General features: G+C 42.0%; 2 protein-coding genes across 2 annotated transcripts in view; one reads left to right on the top strand and one right to left on the bottom strand.

Moving 5' to 3' along the window:
• LOC128745091 (protein retinal degeneration B) overlaps nucleotides 1-22,963 on the top strand; it is a 93,566-nt gene that overhangs the window by 4,917 nt on the left and 65,686 nt on the right. The window lies entirely within an intron of this gene.
• Nucleotides 3,028-5,026, bottom strand: LOC128745106 (uncharacterized). The gene is made up of 2 exons (XM_053842100.1): nucleotides 3,993-5,026; nucleotides 3,028-3,268 (listed from the first exon to the last, which is right to left on the bottom strand). Exons 1-2 carry the CDS (start codon nucleotides 4,869-4,871, stop codon nucleotides 3,104-3,106), a joined length of 1,044 nt encoding a protein of 347 aa, XP_053698075.1. The 5' UTR covers nucleotides 4,872-5,026; the 3' UTR covers nucleotides 3,028-3,103.

Here is a 22,963-nt window from a genome sequence, read left to right as displayed (position 1 = left end):
AAAAAGATTTAGGGTTACGTTTCAATCTTCGCTCGACATTTCTCAGGTAGCTTCGAAAGCAAGAACGACTCAGGCGTTTGTCTCTCATGTTAATCGACAGATAGTGGTTGCGGAGGGGTAAGGTCAGAGTAACTAGTCAGTTACTTTCAACCGAACGCTTTGGAGCTCAGAAGAAGAACATCCGTTGAAGTCTACGTTCGTTAAAAAACTGACCCTTTGTTTAAGTGCATAATAAAGGGTGTCCCATAAAGGGAATTGCACCACGGAAAATTTGGGTAGAAGCAGTTTAGATTATATTGTTTACACTGTATTTTTATTGCGGTCAGTTTTTCGAAAATTGGAAAAATGACGTCATTCGGGTGACTACGTCGCGAATTTGTTTTGCGCAAACACCTGGAGAATCCTCAACTCTTTCATCATGGATGATAAGACTTACGTCAAGGAGGACTTTCGGCAGCTTCCGTGGCTACTGTACTTCACCGCCCAGCACAAGTTTGATATTCCGGAGGAAGTAAGAATGCAGAAACTTTCAAAATTTGCCAAGAAATACATCATATGGCAAACGGAGTGCGCCGTTCGTGACTACCGGGACTGTTAACGAGCAGATCTACCTCAAGGAGTGTCTACAGGAGCGTCTGCTTCCTCTGTCGAAGTAACGCGAGGGACCTACGATGTTCTGGCCGGATCTAGCTTCGTGCCATTATTCAAAGGATGTTCTGGAGTGGTATGAAGCCAACGGGGTTACTTTCGTACCGAAGAACATGCACCCCCCAAGGCACAGGAATTAAGGCCCATCGAGAAATACTGGGTTATTATGAAGCAGGCACTACAAAAACATCCCAAGGAGATCTAAACTGAGGAAGACATGAAGAAAAAGTGAGTTTCCGTACAGAAGAAACTGCTGCCAGATGTTGTACAAAACTTTTTGAGAGGAGTTTAAGCGTAAGGTTATGGTATTGAAGTTGAATGAAGTAAATATGCCAAAAGCTTACTAATAGGTTATATTTTATTGTCTGAAAAATGAAGAGGATCGGTCAGTTAGGTAATTTTCTACAGCGTTTTGATGTTATTGATATTATTCGACACGGCTCGACACGTTCCCTACCGTCACATCTCATTTCTATGAAAGGAAGCCAATGTTAAGATGTACGTCGCTATAAGGCTTTGAAATCGTTCCGAACCACACGATCGGTTAAACAACGACAGGTAAATGGAATGATTGTTACTTCGATTGTAGAATATGTTTTTGCTTTATTTCTGCTCGTTCTCCACATTTCGGAGGCCTGTGGGAGACCGGGGTCGTTCAACTTCCATTTACGGCGGATCTTTACTGCCAATTTCTATACTTTGGACGATTTTTATAGTGTGATCACTCACATTGAAAGCATCGTTAATTGTTAACTAGATCTTTCTCTCTCTTTACTGGTGATGATATCAATATCGTTGACCTTTAGTTCACTCGGTCACTTTCTGATCGCGAAACCAATAATGCTCTCGGTTCCAAAGCCGGACGTGACTAGGCCACCTCGAGAGTCGAGGCTCTCGATAGCAGAAAGCACGCCACGCTGTCTAAAATTGCTGGAAACCTTCGTTCGAGGGTAATATGAGCGCAAGCTAACAATCCAGCATTCAAATGTAGCCATTTATTCAAGACAACGTTTATTCGTGAACTGTTCGAATATTAATGATCTATTTTACAGTTAATATCACTCTTATATATACTAATATCTCCTACAGTTCGGGCATCCTGACAAATTACATCGTCCTCGATGTACATTTTCTGCGGAAGTTTAACAACCGTCCTGCCATACTAGAAGCTCCACACAAAATAGTGTGGATGTGGACTTCTGCATCCATCCGTGTAGATGGTAGAGCCTCTGGTTCTTTTGAACCAGGATAGAACGATTGTTAAGACGGGCCATTTAACAGCATCTGCGATGTTTCGAGCTGAATCATCTCAAAATCAAATTCTTCTGAATTCTTCCAATTTTTTGACGTAGGACTACGTCAGGTTATTTCTTAACAGATTAACAGTATTAGAAATTCTTCTACAAGTTAACTTGCACGGAAAAGACCGTAAGTCGAACCTTATCGGTGGTTATCCAGTTCAAATATCGTTATCAGGAGGACCACTCGTACATGCTGATTCTGCTACTTCATGCGCCTGGCCAGATGTTGTAGCTCGAGCAGCTCAGTCTAAAACTAAATCCAAGTTTAAATTGCAGTCCAATTTCAAGTCCCGTTGTTACTAAAACCTACCGTAGTACTACCTTAGCCGTGCGGTCGCGTTCAGCATCAGAACACATCGCTTCCGATTTTCTTTTTGATATCTAACCCCATTCTCGCTGATGATCCAGGTTTTGAAGTGTACTTTGGAAGCAATTCCCTTTATAATCAAGAGGTAATTTTTTCCTCCACCAACAAAAAAAAAACATTCATTCCGGAAAGTTTTCCTATTATTACAAATTTGAGGATTGCTTGCAACAAACTAAACCCGAGCTGATGTTCAACTTTTGCGTAGTGAAAAACTACTAAGTATGTACAACCGGGACGGGAGAGATTTTTTTTTTGTGTCCGAGCAATCGCGTGACACACTTCCAGCGGAAGTGGACAAACTGTGCATGCATGCCGCACATAGGTAGCTAGCTAGCTAGGTACGTGTAAGCCAATAAAAATAATATTAATAATATCGTCAACGTGCTGCTCTTCTATAGGGTTACAGCAACGCGGAGGAGAAAACCCGTTCAGAAGTGTGCAATTGCCTTGACCCATGCCGCCATCGTGTGGATGTTCGGTTCGGTCGGTTCTTGTATGACAGCTAGGAAGGGCGGCCGCCGTAGCTGGAGCGAGGGTGCAGAAAAATTGCAACCCTTTAGTAGTTGGTGTGTTGCATATTGCTTTGGCGGCCTTCACCTACTGCTGGGCTGAGTGTTGGGGAATAAATTGGACCGCGATTGTGTTATATTCTAACTAAACTATAACAAGGGAGGGAGTCTCAATTCATTGACAAACAGTTTGTCTGACAGTGTAAAGCGAGCGCGGTTTTATTCCTTATTCGATATTCTAATTTCTTGTTTACGGTACGAATTGTACGGCGAGCGGTTCACATGTAGGAACGGATTGCATGCCGGCGGTTGTCTGGCACGTTTCCTGATTCGGCAGCACCGGTAGCAACAGCCGTCGTTGCCGGTCGGCTGTTGATTGTGAATCGAACAAAGTTTTCTGCGGCGATGCTTTGCTCGGTCGGCAGGTAGGACTGCTCCAGATCCTAGTGGGGGACAAGAAAATACTGGTTATTTAAATGCAGTCTACTCTATCACACTACGAATAGTAATATCTCGGAATATTTAAACTGGTAAGGATTGCGTAAATGAAATTTAAATTTCTAAACACCCCTACCCGTTGGAGGTTAAGGTGGCTGCCTCCTAGAGGCAGAGAATCGAACACGCGAGCTTTTCATCTACGCGGGTAAACTTTTAAAGGACGACTAGTGGAACCATGTAACAAATAAATTCGCTCAGCTGACGGGTAGAATTTTCAAGAACTACACATGCTGGCTGACATTTCAAGTGCAAAACAGTCTGACATTTATTCGCAAACCATGGCATGCTTCGCTCTTAAAGTTTTAACCTGATTTCTTAAATGGTCTACAAAGTGCATCCAATAGAGTAATGTGAACGCGCTCTAGCCTCAACACCACAACCTCAAGCTGAACACTGCTTTAGTATAGAATAACAAGATTGAGAACGTTGATTAAAAATTCATTCCATTCAATTAATTGACGATCTCTATTAGGAGAAGAAGCGTCACGCTGACTCATCATCGGTTGCACACTTTTATCGCCGCCGAAGGCGCAGACCAAACAACTCAACCGCTCCGCTATAGGCAAGCAGCTTTTGCAATTCTAACCTTATCATCGTCATTTAGGACGCTATCAGCTAGCTAGCGGACTTTACCACCGCGCTAACAATGGCCAACGTTTTACGACTCACCGAAATCTGACTGCAGGCCACCTTACTGCTGCCCCGTTGTGACTCCGAACTGAACTGCTTCATTCGAGTGGGCCTCAGCAAAACACCCGCGTCGTCACTGCTGATACTGTTGGTCTGTTCCTGGTCGGTCGTCTGTTCGCCAAAATATTCGGCCAGATTGTCCACGGCATGGGCTGCGTACAATCTTCGCGGAGCTGGTTTCGGTGCACAGCTGCTTGAGGACATTACTTCGGCACTGATTTTCTCCAGCTGCGCACGGGTTGATGGCTTAGCGGACAGTTCGATCGGTTCGTAGATGCTGACATCGTCCAGATACCACACGGTGTTGCTTCTGGCCTGCACCGGTAGCGACTTTGTGGGATTCCCATTCGTCGCTTCTCCTTTCCCTCCGAACAGCCACTTCTTTTTCAAGGTGTTAGTATCGCGTTTCTTTGTCACCTGAGAATAGCCGTCCACTTTATTCGGCTCCTGCAGTTGGTCTTCAATCGACTTAACCTCTTTATCACTACAATCACTAATTACGGTGGTGGCGGAGGAGCAAGCCTGCTTTTTGCCCCCGCACTCGACCTCCATCGACAGCTCGTTATACCTTTCGGCGAGATGATTCTCGTACGTACTAGACTCGCACCGACATCCGGTGCACCGGGGACAGAACCGATCCAACCGCTCCGTTAGCCGTCGATTCTCCGCTCGCAGCTCGCGGGTTTTCTCGCTGAGCTCCCGCAGCTGCCAGCAAAGTTCGTCCACAATTTGGCCTTGCTGATTTATGATCGAACCTTGGTGATTTATTTTGGCACACTGCTCGTCCAGCTTGGCATTCAGTTTGTCCTTCAGCTCTACCACGTAGTAGAGCAGCTCCTCGAACTCATCGCGAGACATTTCGACGCGGTTGGTTGTTGGTTTGCTGGTTTGGGGCTCTCCTCAACGCACAGGTAAAAATAATCCGAACCGAATTCCACCGCCGCCACTATTTCGACTGATGACTTAATTGCGACTGCTGAAATTGCAATTGCGTCCGTATATTCCGTCGTTCCACACCACACAGCACGGGTCACAACGGTCACAACACAACACCAGCCTGCCAGCAGAGTGGTGGAATTCTCATGTGTGCGGGAGAGTCACCGTCGTCCGTCCGTCGTGTGTTTATCTGCTGTGTGTGTCAGCAACATGTTTATTTTGTGTCACCCTCCACGTCCACCAGCCAGTGCCGCCTGCGCCTGCTACGATGATTACGACGTCGGTCTCCCATATACAATCCCGCATCACAGCACAGCGGGGGACGCAGAAGCTTGTGCTAGTCGTTGTTGGCAGCATCGATTGATATAGATCGAAAGACCTGCAGGCCAGTTCAATTAGCAGGGTACCTTCTACGCAATACGATGCGGTTTCCGTTTGAGGTTGCGGTGTAGACTTTTAGGGACGGTCCCTTGTATAGTTTCGAACCGGTCGCGAATTCCATACGCGCTACTATAGTATCTGTGTGATAGCTGATAGCTCGTTCGTTCCGTTATGCTACACCAGCATGGTATGCTAATCGATGACGTTATCAGCGAGCTTACGGTTGCTCCCTGGGATCGATGAGTCAGGTTGCAGTGAGCAGTGGTGGGGAGGAACCGGAAAGGTGATATGCAAGATGTGAAGCGACACGTTCACGGTCACTTGCGCGTGCCAGCTCTCTGCCTGTATAGTAAATATATTGTCATAGTGCGTGTGTAAATGCCAAAAACGGTTACCAATTAGTGAGGTTAGTTTTTGACGTAATCATCGATTGGTTTTTCTGCTATGAAAACAAGCCTATGTAAGCGAACAGCTGAGTGCTTGGAACATATTTTACTACTTTTAATCAATTATATCATAGAGTCTTCTTGATATGGAGCAAAAAATTGCTAGTAGGGTTACGGACCCTCTTCGTCATACGTAAAAATGATCCAGACTTTATTGCGAGTTTTTATAAGAATTAATCCATTCAATACTCAAGTTTTTTACACCAGATAAATCTGACACATCTTGCCTGTACATGTATAGCCATTTAGCCTGAAAAAATATTTCGGAACGTACATTTCTCAATGGAACAATTTTTCATGCTCCAGCGGGAGTTCGTCCAATGAAAATTCACTTCGTCATAAGCAATATTTCTTTCGTTTATCATGGACAGACAGCAATTATTTACAAAAATCTATGCATGTATTCTTTGAGCCGTGTCAAAGAGCTACCCAACTACTATGAAAAGAGTGGAAATAGGTTGAATCACAGCTCAAAATTTCAAGTAGTTACTCTTCGTCAAGCTCCTACTCAAGCTTGTCTTCGTCATACTCAAAACTGATAGAAAAACCAAGAAGAGTATTTTTTGAGAATGAAATCCCATAAAAATCCCATACAAAACGTTCAACTTTTTCACTAGCGCCAAAGCTGCATTTCACTTCACTCGAAACTGTAAACAAATGTGATCCACCGAAATTAAGATTGTGGATGACTCTGCTTCACTTGGGTACTTTTCTTCCGCACGCGCCTGCGCTCGTGAAGAAGGCTGCAGCTAACGAAAAGTTGACGTTTCAACTTTCAAGCCACGCTATGTCCCATAAACTAATCTCAAATTCATCTCAGTAGGCTTGCCAGTTTTCTTGGTTATCTCGTCAGTGCTTGTTTACAGTGATGATGGTACGAAAATTAAAAAAAAACTACAAGATATACAGCCCTAGGGGTTGTACGAAAAGGTGACGTAGAACAATATCAGATCATTCAGATCAAAGACTGCATTTCTGCAATTGTATGTTTACAAAAATGTCCTAGAGACTGATGCCCAGACATTCGAAACATTAATAAATCTGGAAAGTGTCAACGTGGGATGGGATCGATGCAGAGTGGTCGAAGAAGTTAATGTTTTGCGCTGCTTCAAATGTTCGAAGTACGGACATAAGGCGTCTTCCTGCAATAATCCTTTCTGCTGCCCGAAGTGTGCTGAAGATCATGAAGCAAAAGATTGCGTATCCTCGTTCGAAAAGGGCGTGAATTGTGAATTAACGAACAAAAAACGTAACCTTCCGAAGGATAAGGAGGTCAGCATCGACCATTCAGCGTGGAGCGTCAACTGTCCTGTTTATCAGAACCGTCTGAAGAATGCCCGGCAAATGGTTAACTACTCGATTTAGCAATCAACCGAATCTTCCGTGGATGGTACTGGTTCATTACTGGGACGCAACGATTTTGGTATTATGGAAACCACTGATCTACCCATCACAGTCACGCTACTGCAGCCTTTGTTCATCAGTCGTCCCGGTCCTGTGTGTGGTGTTGGAGCAGTGGTCTTCCAGCCTGAGAAAAATGGCAAGTACAACAATTTAACGACCATATCAGCTTGTGACCCGTTCACCAGTTCCAGCTACCTGACGACCTATTACCAGCCTGACAAGACGACCCATTATCAGCCTGACCTGACGACTCATAATCTACCTGAACCTGAATTTCTGTTTCCGGGACGCAATAGTGTTGGTACCATGGAAGCCCCAAGTCCCCCTGGCACAGTCGCGCTCTTCCCGTCTTCGCTCAACAATCGTCCTGTCCCTGTGTGTGGGTGTGGAGGAGGGGTCTTCCGTCGCTTTACCCAAGGCAAGTACGATCAAGTCTCGAGCCATTCTTTTCCTGAATTGTCTCATGGTTCTAGCACTGTGGATGGCCTGAATGGCGGTAGCGACACGTTGGCCCCATTGGCAGTTGCTGACGTTGCGGTGGAGGAACGCTGCTACCCTCCTTCTGCTACTATGGACACCCTTCCAAAATCTGACTGTATTCGCCTATACTATCAAAATGTTAGAGGACTCCGCACCTAAGTCGACGACTTCTTCATCTCAGGCAGCGATGCTGAATTTGACGTGGTGATTCTCACCGAGACTTGGCTCAATGACCGGTTCCATTCACCGCAGCTGTTTGGAATGGAATATAATGTTTACCGCAATGACCGCGACCCCGTTGGCTCGGGCAAATTAAGAGGTGGAGGTGTGCTTATAGCAGTTTCAAAACGATACAGTTCGTCTGAATCAGCAGTTGTCGATGATCGTGCAATTGAACAGCTTTGGGTTAATGTGAATGGAGGCAATCGAACTATCTGTCTAGGCGTTGTTTATATTCCCCCCGTTTTCTCTACTTCGCCGAAGTGCGTCGAGTGATATATAGATTCTGCATTCACGTTATCCGAGAAACTAGGACCATTAGACTTTCACCTACTGTTCGGTGATTACAACCAACCCGGCCTTCGTTGGAATTGCCCAGCTTCTGGAAAAATTCGAATCGATCAGACTAACCAGTATTCACCGCTGCAAACAGTGCGCTCGTAGATGGTATGGCATTACTCGACATGTAGCAGATAAATCCATTCACGAATAACCGTAACCGGGCCCTGGACTTGGTTTGATAATGTCAATGCAGTCAATCATTGCAATGTAATTCAACCACCTGAAGCCATTATCAAAATTGATCCGTTACATCCTCCAATACTTATCACTCTTAGCTGTCCACCTCTCATTCGATACGAAGAGGTACCTGACGAACGAGAGTTTGATTTCTTTCGCACCGATTTTTCTGCCCTGAACGAAGCTTTGCATTCAACGGATTGGTCGTTCCTGGATGGCGTTGATGTGAATATGGCTGTATCCCTTTTTAACCAACTGCTCTTATCATTCTTTCGCGGCTTCGTCCCTCGACCCAGGACTATGCGGAAACCAACCTGGTCAAATTCATGGCTTCGTCGTTTAAAACGTAAGAGATCTGCAGCGCTGAAGAAGTACTCCCGTTTACGGAACGAGATCACCAAACAAGAGTTTGTTAGAGCCAGTCGTCGATACAGAACACATAACCGCCATCTTTACTCGAGATATGTTTTGCAAAAGCAGCAACACATTAAACTAAATCCCAAACGTTTTTGGTCTTTCGTTAACGAGAAGCGCAAGGAAAGTGGACTTCCTGCCCAAATGTCACTAGGTGATCTATCTGCCAGCAATACTGAAGACATCTGTAATCTTTTTGCTCAGCAATTCTCTAGTGTATTCGCCACCAGCAGTACTTCAGCCCTTGACGTCCAGGAAGCTCTAAAGTTCGTTCCTGCAAACGTGTGCGATATAAACATAGCTAGTTTCACGCAAAATGAAGTTGAAGCTGCCTTGAAGCAGTTGAAATCATCGGTGTCTCCCTGGCCGGATGGAATACCGTCGATTATACTGAAAAATTGTGCATCTACTCTTTAAAAACCTCTGCAGCTTATTATTAACCAATCGCTTCTTCAGGAAACATTTCCAGTATGCTTGAAAAAATCCTATATATTTCCCGTGTTCAAAAAGGAAAACAAAAACGATATTGCCAATTACCGCGGAATTACGTCGCTTTGCGCTGGCTCGAAATTATTTGAGATCCTCATTGGTGGCTCGCTGCACAGAAGTTTTGCACAATACATCTCCACTGATTAGCATGGCTTTTTCCTGGTCGCTCGATCAGCACAAATCTGGTGGAGTTCAGCTCATTTTGTCTACAACATATGGAAGGTGGAGCACAAGTCGACACGGTGTATACTGACATCAAAGCTGCGTTCGATCGAGTTGACCACACCATACTGCTTGCTAAAATAAAGCATCTCGGTGCCTCTGCTGCTTTTGTCCGATGGTTGAAATATTTTCTTGAAAACCGCTGTCTTTCTGTGAAATTGGGAAGTACTGAGTCTTCCGGCTTCCGGAGTACCTCAGGTGTGCCTCAGGGCAGCAACGTCGGACCCTTGCTATTTTCTCCTTATTACAACGATGTCTGCATGGTACTCCCTCCAGGATGCAGAATCGTGTATGCTGATGACCTCAAAATCTACCTTGCTGTTTGCTCAGTCGCTGATTGCATCGAATTACAGAAGCTAATCGATTTGTTTTATGGTTGGTGTGTATGCAACCGGATCAGTATCAGTGTCTCCAAGTGCTCTATAATCAGCTACAGCCGAAAGAAGGCTCCAATCCAATACAGTTATTCCATAAATGGCCAGAATATTGAACGCGTAACAGTCGTCAAGGATCTTGGTGTTCTGTTGGATACCAAGCTTACATTTCAGGACCGTTACAGTAGCATCATTGCCAAAGCAAACAAGAACCTGGGGTTCATAATGAAAATTGCAAAAGAGTTTCGAGATCCATACTGCCGAGAGCCTTGTATTACGCACTTGTACGCTCATCATTGGAGACGGCAGCTGCTGTTTGGAGTCCTTACACCGGCATTTGGACTGAACGGATCGAATCTGTACAAAAAAGGTTTATCAGATACGCGCTTCGGGATCTGCCCTGGACGGATCCAGTCGAACTTCCTCCATATGAACACAGGTGTAAGCTGCTGGAAATGGACACATTGGAAAAGAGAAGGGATGATATGCGTGTTGTATTTGTTGGAAAGATTTTATGTGGAAGAATTGATGCCCCTTGGATTCTGGCAAGGGTCAATATGAACGTGGCCTCGAGAGTTCTTCGCTCTACTAACTTCCTCAGAATTTCATTTCATCGGACATTATATGGCCAAAATGAACCTGTTACTGCTATGTGTGCAGTTTTTAACTCTGTGTTCTACTTGTTTGATTTTAATATTAGCAGTGAAACGTTCAAGTGTCGTTTACGTAATCGTAGTTCATTTTAATTTGATAGTAGTTTTTTATTTCATGTAGACCTTGTTGTCAGCTGATCCGAAGAATAAATAAATAAATAAATAAAATCTGTGAGTGCTATCGTTTAAGTAAATGTTAAAAGAGAAGAGCAAAATATTCAAATTCAATTCTTCATTGCATGCAATGGTGGCTTTGAAAATACGTGGACGGGGGTTCATAAGTATAACACCTGCAATCAGGCTTGGCATACACTTTTCGCTTTGATTTTGCTCTTTTGATTACTGCTCCTCAGCCAAGCAGAATTTCAGAAAGTGATATATGGGGCATTTGTAGAACTAGTAATTATCTATAATAATGCTGAAGAAAGTGAAGTTGTATCTTTAGTATTTACGGCGCTGTAAGGCAGCAATGCCGTTGGTAGCAAAAAGAGCGCTCTTTTTGCTACCAAGAGGGTAGCAGCCTTATAGCGCCATAAATACAAAATGCACAGTAATGCTTACTTCAGCAATATTGAAGATAATAACAAATTCTACAAATGCCCCATACATCACTTTTTCAAATTTTGCTTGGCTGAGATGCAGTAATCAAAAGAGCAAAACCGAGGCGAAAAGTGTATGCCAAGCCTGCCTGCAACCATTGATACATAGAGATTTGTTTTAAAAATCACTTGTGTGAATCATAACACCGACCAACACGGATTTACGCCTGGTCGATCCGTAAGCACGAACCTTATGGATTTTACGTCTACCTGTATTTCCCACATGGAACAAAAAGCGCAAATCGATGTGATCTATACTGATCTAAACGCAGCGTTCGATCGTATTGACCATAAAATTCTGCTTCAGAAAATCTCGCGACTTGGCGCATCTCGGAATTTCACCGAATGGCTCAGCTCCTATTTATGTGGCAGAGTTCTACGTGTACAGCTTAACTCCTGTTTCTCTTCCCGGTTTGCTAATTTGTCGGGTGTGCCCCAAGGCAGCAAAATGGGACCTCTACTGTTTGTGCTGTTTTTCAACATCGCCCCGCTGCTTGGAGTTGGATGCAAGCTAATGTACGCTGACGATTTGAAATTGTACTCACCAGTTCGTTCTATAGATGATGAACTACCAAATAAATGAATAGCTAATTTCGAGCGTCGACCAAGTCAATGACCTCGGAGTACTGCTTGATGCCAAACTGACGTTCAATTTACATTGCTCCTCTGCAATATCGAAAGCTTCCCGACAGCTTGGATTCATCGCAAAGATTGCCCGTGATTTCAGTGATCCTCACTGTGTGAAGGCGCTATACTGTTCCCTGGTACGTCCACTGATCGAAAATGCGTGCATAATTTGGTGTCCTTATCAGCTGGCATGGAATCTGCGTATGGAACGGATGCAAAAACGTTTTGTCCGGCTTGCGCAACGAGACTTACCTTGGCGTGATCCAGCAAATCTACCACCATATCCCGAACGTTGTCGTCTTCTGGATCTTCAAACACTAGAGCGGCGTAGGAAGGTTCAGCAAGCTGTATGTGCAGCAAAGATCCTAACTGGCGAGATCGATTCACCGACAATTCTATCTGCTTTGAGCTTCCGTGCATCGCAACGCTCCCTCCGATCAACCGGACTACTGCAGCCGAGTTTTCATCGAACAACTTTTGGATGCAACGAACCAATAACTGCCTGCATTCGAACTTTCTCTGCAGTTGAAACACTCTTTGAGTTCGGCGAACCTTCACATAAGTTTGCACAGAAAATATGTAACAGTAGTTGTTTATAAGCATGACTATGACTATAATATTCAATAAGACAATTGTGTCAGTCATTTCACAATAAAATAAACAAATAAACAAATAAAGGTTGAAATAGTAATGAATGACCAGTCCACAGATTATTGTATTAAATATGATTATGATTATCTTACTTTAACTCGCTTGTGGCCTTAAAAAGGGCCATTGATTACAAATAACATTAAAGCCAAAGCACGTTCCCGAGAAGGTTTTACTAGTTTACTTTCACAGCTTACCGCTTGTTACATAGCAGAAAATTTGGTACACACGTAAAAATTTCTGTTTTATTTGTATAATAGTCCTTATCTTGCTACCTCAGGGAGGAAGGGGGTTTGAGGGGTCTCAAAACGTCATAAAATAAATTCATGCCTCCAAAAACCCCACAGGCCAAATTTGGTTCCGTTTGCTTGATTAGTTCTCGAGTTTTGAGGAAATTTGTGTTCCCTTTGTACAGAAGCCCCCTTAAAATTGTTCTTTTACCCCCTCTATAAAATTGCTGGTCATTTTGTCTATCCAACGACACATAAATTGTTCAGTTTCGTTCAGTAGTTTAGTAGATATAGCATTTGAAATCTTTCATTCAAACGTTACACTTCTATTTTCATTTCCACAAAGTGCTACCCAGTCCCAGCCAGTACAGTAAACAAAGACGTAGTCCTACGTCAAAGTGTCAAAAATTAAACATAATTATTCAATGAATTTTCTACGATTGCAACCATTTTATACGCAAAAAGCCCGACGAGAGCTAAAAACGAGACGAAGTAGGTTTTTGACAACCTACGGTAAGACGTAGTCCCATGGCAAAAAAATTACCTTATGAAACTTTCTACAACTGCAAACTTTTATACTTGCACAAATTGACGTCATCATTTTGCGTCATTTTTAATATGTATGCAGAAATTGACTGACGTTTAAACGTTTAAGCATACAGGGTGTTCAATAAGTTCGAATGCACAGTGTTTATTGAGAACCTTTACAACATATTTGGCTACCACAATAGATCAAAATAATGGTCGCAGTAGTCAAATCTTCCGAAAAAAAAACACGTTGACAATCGCTTTCGAACAAGTTAAGGTAACAAAAATTTTTAAGACTTAAAATTATTTGACGCAATTAATAAGAGAAAAGCTTCCAAATAACTAACATAAGTTTATTTTGTTCAATTTTGCATTGCTCTCTTCTTCCGCATTTTTCCAAAACAACATTTGACGATAAGTCATCTCGCCTACACCTTTATTTAACATAATTAACTATATATGACGTACTGCTTACTTAGTCATTCCGAGAAAATTCGGTCTTTCATGACTCGGTCTTTTGTGACTGTTGTTGAAATTCGGCCATTCGTGATTCGACCATTTGTGTTTCGGCCATTCGGTACCAGCCCATTATGAGTGTGTTCTTTTGAAAAGACATCAATCGAAGGAATTGAACAAAATAAACTTAAGTTAGTTGTTCGGAAGCTTTTCTTTTATTAATTGCGTCAAATAATTTTAAGTTTACATTCAATTGCGACTCGAAAATAGGTGAAAAAATTGCTGATAACTTAAGATTGTCAACGTAAACAAAATGGCGTTTATTGCATCCGCAGTACAGTTTAATTGTTCTGTAAACATTACTGAGATGGATTTTTAAAACAACTATAACTTTTGAGGATACAAACAGATTCAGTCAATTGACACTTGTTTTTACAGGTTTTTTGTTGGAGTACTACTTTTAAGTAGGAGTTGTTTGATCTGCCACCATTTGCCACCTTGGGAAATATTTAAGCTCAAAAAAGTACTATTTTTCACCAAAAAAGCTCAAAATCTCCGAAACTTTAGAAAATAACATAATAATGTTCTACAGAAACGTTGATTTTAGCAAAATAAACAACTTTCTAGAACACTATGAACACGTAAAAATTGACCAGAATAAGTCAGTGTTTAAAAACTGTTCTAAAGGGGTTGTCCACGAGTGACCGCATATAGTCATATACGAGAAAACAAAAATATGTTACAAAATTTGGTACAATCCTTATTTGGTGTTACGGAAAAAGACTAAAGTATGTAACTCTATGACAAAAGTCTGTTGTGTCCTCTCCAGTCGTGATGTCGTAAACACTGCAGCACAACCATAGCGCTCATCAAAATTGAATCGACGACACACATGCCTTAGTTTGTCCAAAGCTAAAGCGTTCATTCTCACTTGAAAAATGTGCTATTGATCTTCTTCACTCATATCTGTCTGGTCGATCGCAATACGTGGAACTCAACGGCATAGACATGGCATCAGACTTGCCTAGCAGGGCGCAGTCCCGCAAGGGTCAATTTTCGGACCGCATTTGTTCTCGATGTTTATTAACGATTTTCCTGAGCAACTGCTGTATTGTCTATGGCACAGTCGGTTTATGGAATAATCCATCATGATCTATAAGTACAAGAAATCTGGAAAGAAAATGGAGTGAAAGTGATAGCGGGTAGTCGTCGGCAGAGGAGATATCTTTATTTTGCCGGACCAATGGACAACGACCAATAAATTAAACAAAAAAATCCAGGAAGTTTATCAAATAATTTTTCGCGGCGGGAACAAAAAAAGAATCCTGCTGTAAAAATGTTCAGGTCTCTTTGTCCCAAATTATTCCATTATCACGAAAAATACTTATTTTAACAAAATACATAAAATAGCAAAAAAAAAGCAAAAGATCAACCAAGATCAAACAGACGCTGCTGGAGAATGAAGCACATCCTACGTCACCGTTTTATATTAGCTTCCGGTCTTTGTTCCAGAATCGGCAGCACCATAAAAGCAATCTACGTCACTTAATATATGTACGTAAATTTGCATTATCTCCGAGAATGGTACTGCCTGTGGTGCATCATATTTTATGCAACAACAAAGGCGATATTGCAGCTGAGCCTCACTGGCCAGACCGCAGGATTCCGCAGCATGATACGATGATATTTACGTCATTCATTGTACCACCGCTGACTGCAAGCCCACCATCAATATGTTTAATTACGGTTCTTCTCCACGGGAAGAAGCATGTAGAAGCCACTCGTCCTAGAATTACGGTACCGCGCAAATATTTCCCTTTGTTCTAGAGATGCTCACTGTAGGTATCTACAAGAAAATAGAAAAACATTGATCCGTTTCAAGCTCAGGCAGAATTGCCCTGACATTTACGTACGGGGATGGCAGAGAAAGACATACTCACATCATAAAATAATCATAATATACAGATCTTCTGCCAGCACCGTTCCGGAATACACAACTGCGTTGGCAATCCATTCGTAAGAGTTCTGTAGCAGATTCCATCACCATCACCGTTGGTTGCCGTCGCAGTCGTCGTCGTCGTCGTCCCGGTAACATCCCGAGTGGAGTGCTGCTTTCAAACTGTATATTTACTCACCGAGGAGAATCGAGAAACGGTCGCGGTCGATTGGGTGCGGGGAATAGTGTGCGCGCTCCTACGCTCGTTACAATTCATTGAACTGACGTCATCGTTGTACCTGATCAATGTAACTTCCGACTTCCGGGGGAAGCCGAGAAAGGGCTGGCGCGGACACGGGCGCGGTAGTGTTGAGGAAAATCCAAGAAGATTCGGGTCGAATTGCTATATTTATCCTGCCTGCTGGACCGTTCCCCACCACTGGTTGTCGGTACTGTCACTTCTGGTTATTTATGTAATCAGTGTCTGTCGCATTGTCACTGACCGTGACGATGGCCTACTATGACCTTCCGGAGGGGCCGCCTCGTTGCAGTAGGGTGAGGAAAATTTTTGGCCACTTTCGTTATTTCGATAGCAATGCCCCGGCATGAGGTGGGAGGTGAGCTATAGATGGCAGGGCCGGAAATCGGCAATCTCACTCTAGAGCACCCCGCTCGCTTTCGGCGAGGCGCGCGCTGCCGTCTATTTTTAGCCTTCTGCTGCTCGAGTTTGGTTGTTGACAATTTTCCAACTGTTATTATTATTGTTCCGCTTTGGGAACGATGATTTTGTTTGGTAAACTGACGCTTGGGTTTGTTTTGTTGTGAATGGCCCAAGAAGTAAGTTTTAACAAACGCTAATTCAGGTTGATTTCAGCTTTATTTGCTTCTTTAAGTTGCATTAAGGAATGACCGTTTTCAGGTTCATACGACGGGAAATTAATTTCTTGTCCGTCAATTTTGTCGAGTGTTGAAAATTTTAAAAAGAGTCGATTTCCGAAAAAAATGGAAGGTTTTGATTGAAGTTTTCTGAGAAAATAGAACACCTTGGAACTCTGAGACTGGATCCCTTCGGCCCATTTTTTTCAAATAATCTAGAAAACATCCCTTTACTTGTTGAATGAAATTGTCTTCCGTTCAACTCGTTAATTCGCGACGATCATGCTATTCCCGCAAGAACTTAATCTCCTTACCGTTTTAGGGCGGAGCGCAAGAATAGCCACGGCTTGTTCCCGTGAGTGACGGGAACGGAATAACTTTCGACCAGTCGTGAGTCGTAGGTCAGGTGATGGAACGTAGAATTGTGTGATTCAACCTAAAGTGTAGGTTGTGCAAATTACACTATTTTATAAGTTTTGAGATCATCGTCGTTAGAAAGATAAAGACTAAATTGTTTTGCCGAGATGCGGAATATCGCTAGGGGGCTTGCAATCCAAAAAGCGTTAGGAACCACTGTATTAGACAGGAGTTGTCAAAATCATCAACGACGGACGGACGGACACTAATTGTTTACACAAACGAATCGTTCGAACAGCGGGACGGGTTATACGTAAGTTTGCAGCCCATTTTGCAGTTTCTTGTTAACCGATTAAACTAACAAGTGTTTTGATACGCTTCAAATTACAAGCAGCGACGCAAAAATTAGTGGGAAAGTGTTATAATTTGTCCTATTTTATGTGTTTCACGGCGGTATAATTGCTTTTCAAAGCTGCAGAGAACTATTTTCTATGAATGCATAGAAAGACGAAGCAAATGAAGTAAAAAAAATAAAATAATGCTAAAATTAAAGATTACCGCGCGACTGACTGTGCGTCGTCCTCGACAGCGCACATCCATCGGGTGCGGGCTCTTCTTCCTCTTTGCTGAAAATAGTTTTGGCTACTCTTTCGTCGGGCATTCTGACCACGTGCCCGGCTCACCGCAGCCTGCCACAGTGTACTACCTTCACTATATCAGCATATTTGTATATACTTGATACAGCTCGTAGTTCATTGGTCTGCGACACATTCCGTTTTCCATTTTGTCACCAAAAATATTGATCGCAGAATTTTACGCTCAAAAACCCCAAGCACTCGTTGGTCAGCTTCCTTTAGCGTCCATGATTCATGTCCGTATAGTCCGACTGGGAATTTTAGTGTTCTGTAGAGTGTCAGTATTGTGCGAATTTGCAAACTATGGAACTTCAGCTGGGTACGTAATTCGTAGAAAGCCCAAATCGTGGCTGCAATTTGTCGTTTCACTACTGTCGTTTGTTATGGTAAATCCCTATTTCGCTGCTTCTATGTCTAATGTCTAAAGACTTAAATTAGATTTCAAATCAGAGTTTGGAACTGTATTAGACTTAAAAATGAACTTAAAATGGGACATTGAAGTGGACTTCAAATTGAGCTTAAATTGCATTTGAAAGTGGACTTCAAATCGAAGCTGAATTTTAAGTTAAATTGGAATAAAATAAGACCCAAACAGGAATATTAAAGTGGACTTGAAATTGGAGCTCAACTAGATTTTAAATTGTACTTGAAATTAGATTTCAAATTGGAGGTGCAATTGGAATAAGAAAAGACTTGAAACTGTACTTAAAATATGACGGTAAATTGTACTTGAAATTGAGCATAAATTACGCTTGACGTTGGACTTGAAATTGCGCTTGAAGTAAGACTTAAAATTGGGCTATAAATTGGAATTGAAATTGGACTATATTTTGGATTTAATAAGACCATTCAGTTTGAATTTTTTAACGGACAGAACATTGGACAGCTAATTAAATTCGGACCAAAATCTATAGCTATAAAAATGGATTTCTGTCTGTCTGTTCCTATGTTCCTAATAGAATCGAAAACTACTGAGCCGTGCGGCGTGAAAATTTGCATATAGGGGTCTTTGGGGCCAGGGAAGTTTCTTATGATGGTTAGAGACAAATGGACAAACAGAGCAAATGGAACAAAATTTGACACGTGGGTGTTTTTGGAGACAGAAATTTTTTTCTATGGTGAATTGAGACCCCTCCCTTCTTTATAAGGGGAATTATGACCCTTCTCCTCTTGAAGAGGGGGGGGCTTCGATACAAAAAAAATACAAATTTCCTCTTAACTCGAGAACTAATTAATCAAATGGAACCAAATTTGGCATGTGGGGGGTTTTGGAGGCAGGATTTTTTTATGATGGTTTGAGACCTCTCATCCCTGTGGTAGGGGGATAAGGATAAGGAAGCGCCGGCCACTGCGGGGGGGCAGCCCCCGTAGAGATCACCTCTATCTAGGTTTATTTATTTTCCTAGATCTACTGGCCTATTACTTTCGTTCAGTAAGGTTACCCCTGCGAAATGGTACTTTCTACGAAAAGATTTTCCGAGAAATGGTACATCCCGCGTAAGGTTTTTCGCGAAATGGTATTCTGCGAAACTCTATATTCCGCGTTATGGTCAACCAAGAATTGGTGTCCCCCAAAATGGTATTCGGCGAAATGGTTTGTAATGATGGCGAATATTTAAATGCTATCCGCTTTATTTTATCAGGCTAAGCAATGGGGGGAGCTGCTTTCTACTTTACTGTGAGGAAAATTTGTATATTAAAACACCCATGAACTCGCCAGAAACTTGCAAAACTCGAGATTGCGACAAAGGTCATCCGAGATTCACGATTTATGTACAACACAGTTTAATTTGTGGCAATACGAAGTTTGTCGGGTCAGCTAGTAAATGTAGGATCTTAGTAGACTAGAAATATGTATCCTTGACTCCGTGTAACCAATACTTGCTATAAATAAAATTTTCATTCTAATCTGAACCACGAAGCAGTGAAGACTGATTTAGACTTCAACATTTTGGCGACGAAGGAAAATTTGAAAAATTCAAATACAATGGCTTGGCCAATGGTGAGTATAAGATTAATTCGGCATAATCGGTATAACGGAACACAAGGTTGTTCCAATTGCGTACCTGTCTTTTCCGGTAGATTTTCTGGTTGAATTACCAGAACCCGGAATAGAGGTAAAGAAAAGATGAGATTTTGCAACAAATCTCATGATCCGTGGTCGTAGGAGAGTGGTTGCGATTACTAAAGTTGAAGAGGTCAACTTCAGTTGATACTCTTACTTCAGTAAGCCCTTCCTCGACTGACGAAAGCATTTAAGCAAGATACCAAGAGTTATGGATTGGCTTCCATAATGAGGTTGAGCAGAAAGGAAAACATTTTAATTGTAAAATAACCTCTGTGAAAGATTCCGTTATACCGCCACGATTTATAAGACCGAAAATCTCAGCTCCTGGTTCTTTGACATTATATTACAAAACAGGTAAACCAGCTCGTTCCGCCGTTTATCGAGAACACGGAGGGCCCGACTGCGATACGGTGGGAGAAATGGCGCGAGCATTTTGATGCTTATCTGGCATGGAAGGACGTAGAAGATCACGAGGAAAAATTCAGATCCCTAATGTTGTTCGGTGGACCTGATATTCGAAAAATAATTTCTAAAGTTCAAACCAATGAGGAGCATATTTTGGAGAATCGGTACCAGGTTGCAGTGAAATTACTTGATGAATACTTCATACCACGGGTATCGAAAACATACGAACGGCAAAAGTTTCGCCAGATGTTACCCGGATCAAACGAGAAGCTAGATACTTTTGTCATTCGTTTGAAAAAACAAGCGACTTACTGTGATTTCGGTGACCAGACTAGTGCTATGATTGTAGACCAAGTGATTGCAACAACAGAAAATCCAAAACTACGGCGTAAATGGTTAGAGAAAGACTATACGTTGGATCAGTTGTTGTCCATAGGCCGCACTCACGAATCCGTTGATCATCAACTTGCTGCCTGGGAAACTGTGGGAAAACTAAATCCAGAACCTGCAAAACTACATGCTAATGTAAGTGAGGAATCCATCATGAGAATAAATTCCAAAAGGAAGTTTCAATCCCGCCCACAATGTACTCGATGTGACAACCAACATTTTTCGAACGACCCTGCCTGCCCAGCAAAATCTGAAAAGTGTCGAAGCTGTGGAGTGATTGGACATTTTGCACGCTGTTGTTTCCTCAAAAAGAAGAAAAATGGAAACCCAGTAGAAGTTCCCAAACCAATTAAGAAGAAACGGTTTGTTCGGGAAGTACACGAAACTTCTGCAGACAACATAGATAACAGCGTATTTGACTTGTTTCATCTGGGAGGAAAACCTACAGTTAGAGTCGAAGTTGGAGGTGTACCGTTAACATTCATCATAGACACAGGTGCTGATGAAGACATTTTAAGCGAAGATGACTGGCGTATTCTCAAGCGTGTCGGATTTGAAGCGTATTCGATAAAGAAAGGCAGTAGCAAGGTTTTTAACAGTTATGGATCGAATAAAGCATTAACAGTGTTGGGAGAAGTAGAAACTGACGTGAAGCATAACACAAAATACTTCAAGACAACGTTCTTCGTGATTCATGATGGCAAGTGCTCACTTCTGTCCGGAAAAACAGCGGTCGAACTAGGTCTGATGAAATTTCTTTTCAAGATTAGCGACAACGCATTTCCTTGTATGAAGGGTAAGTTATAACTTAACAATAATAATAAAAGAAAATACTAGATCAAAATATATACGAAATGTTTGACTTAATTAGGAATTGAAGTCTGTATAAAAATAGATCTGACGGTTCCACCTGTCCGTCAAAGCTTGAGAAGAATTCCATTCCCGCTTGAAGAGCTCACTTTGGAAAAGTTGAAAGAACTTGAAAGCCAAGATATTATTGAACGGGTTAACGAAGCATCCGATTGGGTTTCACCTATGCTTGTAAAAAGAAAGAATTCAGGCGAAATTCGCATAATTGTCGATCTACGGGCAGCAAACAAAGCTGTGATTCGCGAAATACATCCTTTACCAACCCTTGAACAAATTTCCAAGAAAATCGGGGGAAACAAAGTTTTCACAAAGCTCGACATTAAACAAGCTTTCCATCAAGTTATGTTAAAAGAAGAATGTCGCTACATTACTACTTTTATTTCTCCAATTGGATTAATGAGATACAAGCGGCTGATGTTTGGATTATCAGCAGCACCGGAATTGTTCCAAAAAGTAATGGATATGATATTCGCAGATTTTCCATGGGTTATTATATTTATTGACGATGTTTTAATACCCGCTAAAGACAATGAACAACTAATTGCCCGAACTAATTTAGTTTATGAACGTCTTAATCATTATGACATTCTTCTGAATTCAGAAAAAGTCGTGTCCTGTGTAAAAGAAATTGATTTTCTGGGATATTTAATATCAGAACAAGGAATTTCTGTATCACGTACCAAATTGGAAGCAATCGGAAAAATGGAAAGACCAAAATCAGTTGTGGAACTACAAAGTTTTTTAGGATTGATTAATTTTGTCCATCGATATATTCCTAATCTAGCAACTATTACATACTCTCTGAATTTGTTAACACGGAAAGGGACCCCATTCGTTTGGGAGACAGTTCACCAAGAAAACTTTGATGAAATTAAGAAAATCTTACTCAAGGGTGAAATTCTCGGTTTCTACGATCCAAAAGACGAGACTTTTGTTATTGCGGATGGTAGTCCAGTGGGACTGGGTGCGGTATTAATACAACGCAATACATCCGGAGAAAATCGGATAATCTGTTTTGCATCCAAAACCTTAACTCCCACCGAACAAAAGTACGCACAAACCGAACGTGAAGCTTTAGCTCTCGTATGGGCATGCGAAAAGTTCTATTACTACTTATACGGAAAATTCTTTTACCTAGTAACAGACCATAAGCCATTAGTTACCATTTTCGGGGACAGACTCAAACCTTCGCCCCGTATTGAACGCTGGAAATTACGATTGATGGCTTATGATTACAAAGTCATGTATCGACCAGGAAAAAACAATATAGCCGATCCATTGTCTCGATTATGTCAGTCCATACCAAATCAAGGAAAATGTTTCGACGAAGAATCTGAACGAATCATCAGAGAAGTTGCTAACATTTCTTGTCCTGCAGCTATTAGCATTAATGAAATCGCCGCTGCCACTAAAAAGGATATTGAATTGCAGGAAATAATGGATTGGTTACCATTTCATCCACAACGATGGCCTAAGACCCTATGTAGATACAAATCGCTAGCTAACAGCCTAACCAGTGATGGCGATTTACTTTTAAAGGATAATTGCATTGTTATACCAAGATGCCTTCAACATCGCATCTTACAATTGGCACATTATCCTCACCTAGGGATAACATCAATGAAACGGCGACTGAGGGCAAAAGTATGGTGGACACGCATGGACCAAATGGTAGATAATTTTGTGAAAGAATGTACCGAATGTACATTAGTGTCAGAGCCGCATACTGAGCCGATTTCAAGAATTAATATGCCAGATAGACCATGGAAAAAGGTGGCCATCGATTTT

The sequence above is a fragment of the Sabethes cyaneus genome, chromosome 1, assembly GCF_943734655.1.
Source record: "Sabethes cyaneus chromosome 1, idSabCyanKW18_F2, whole genome shotgun sequence".
Taxonomy (NCBI): Eukaryota; Metazoa; Arthropoda; class Insecta; order Diptera; family Culicidae; genus Sabethes; species Sabethes cyaneus.
The sequence above is the reverse complement of the archived record's forward strand: the minus strand, read 5'-3'. Positions and strand labels throughout refer to the sequence as shown.

Bases quoted from the DNA above. Each gene is read 5' to 3' on its own strand.
- LOC128745106 (XM_053842100.1), bottom strand. From the start codon at position 4,871: ATGTCTCGCGATGAGTTCGAGGAGCTGCTCTACTACGTGGTAGAGCTG. The intron at 3,269-3,992 runs GTGAGTCGTAAA...GTCCCCCACTAG, and splicing joins TGGCCTGCAGTCAGATTTCG to GATCTGGAGCAGTCCTACCT.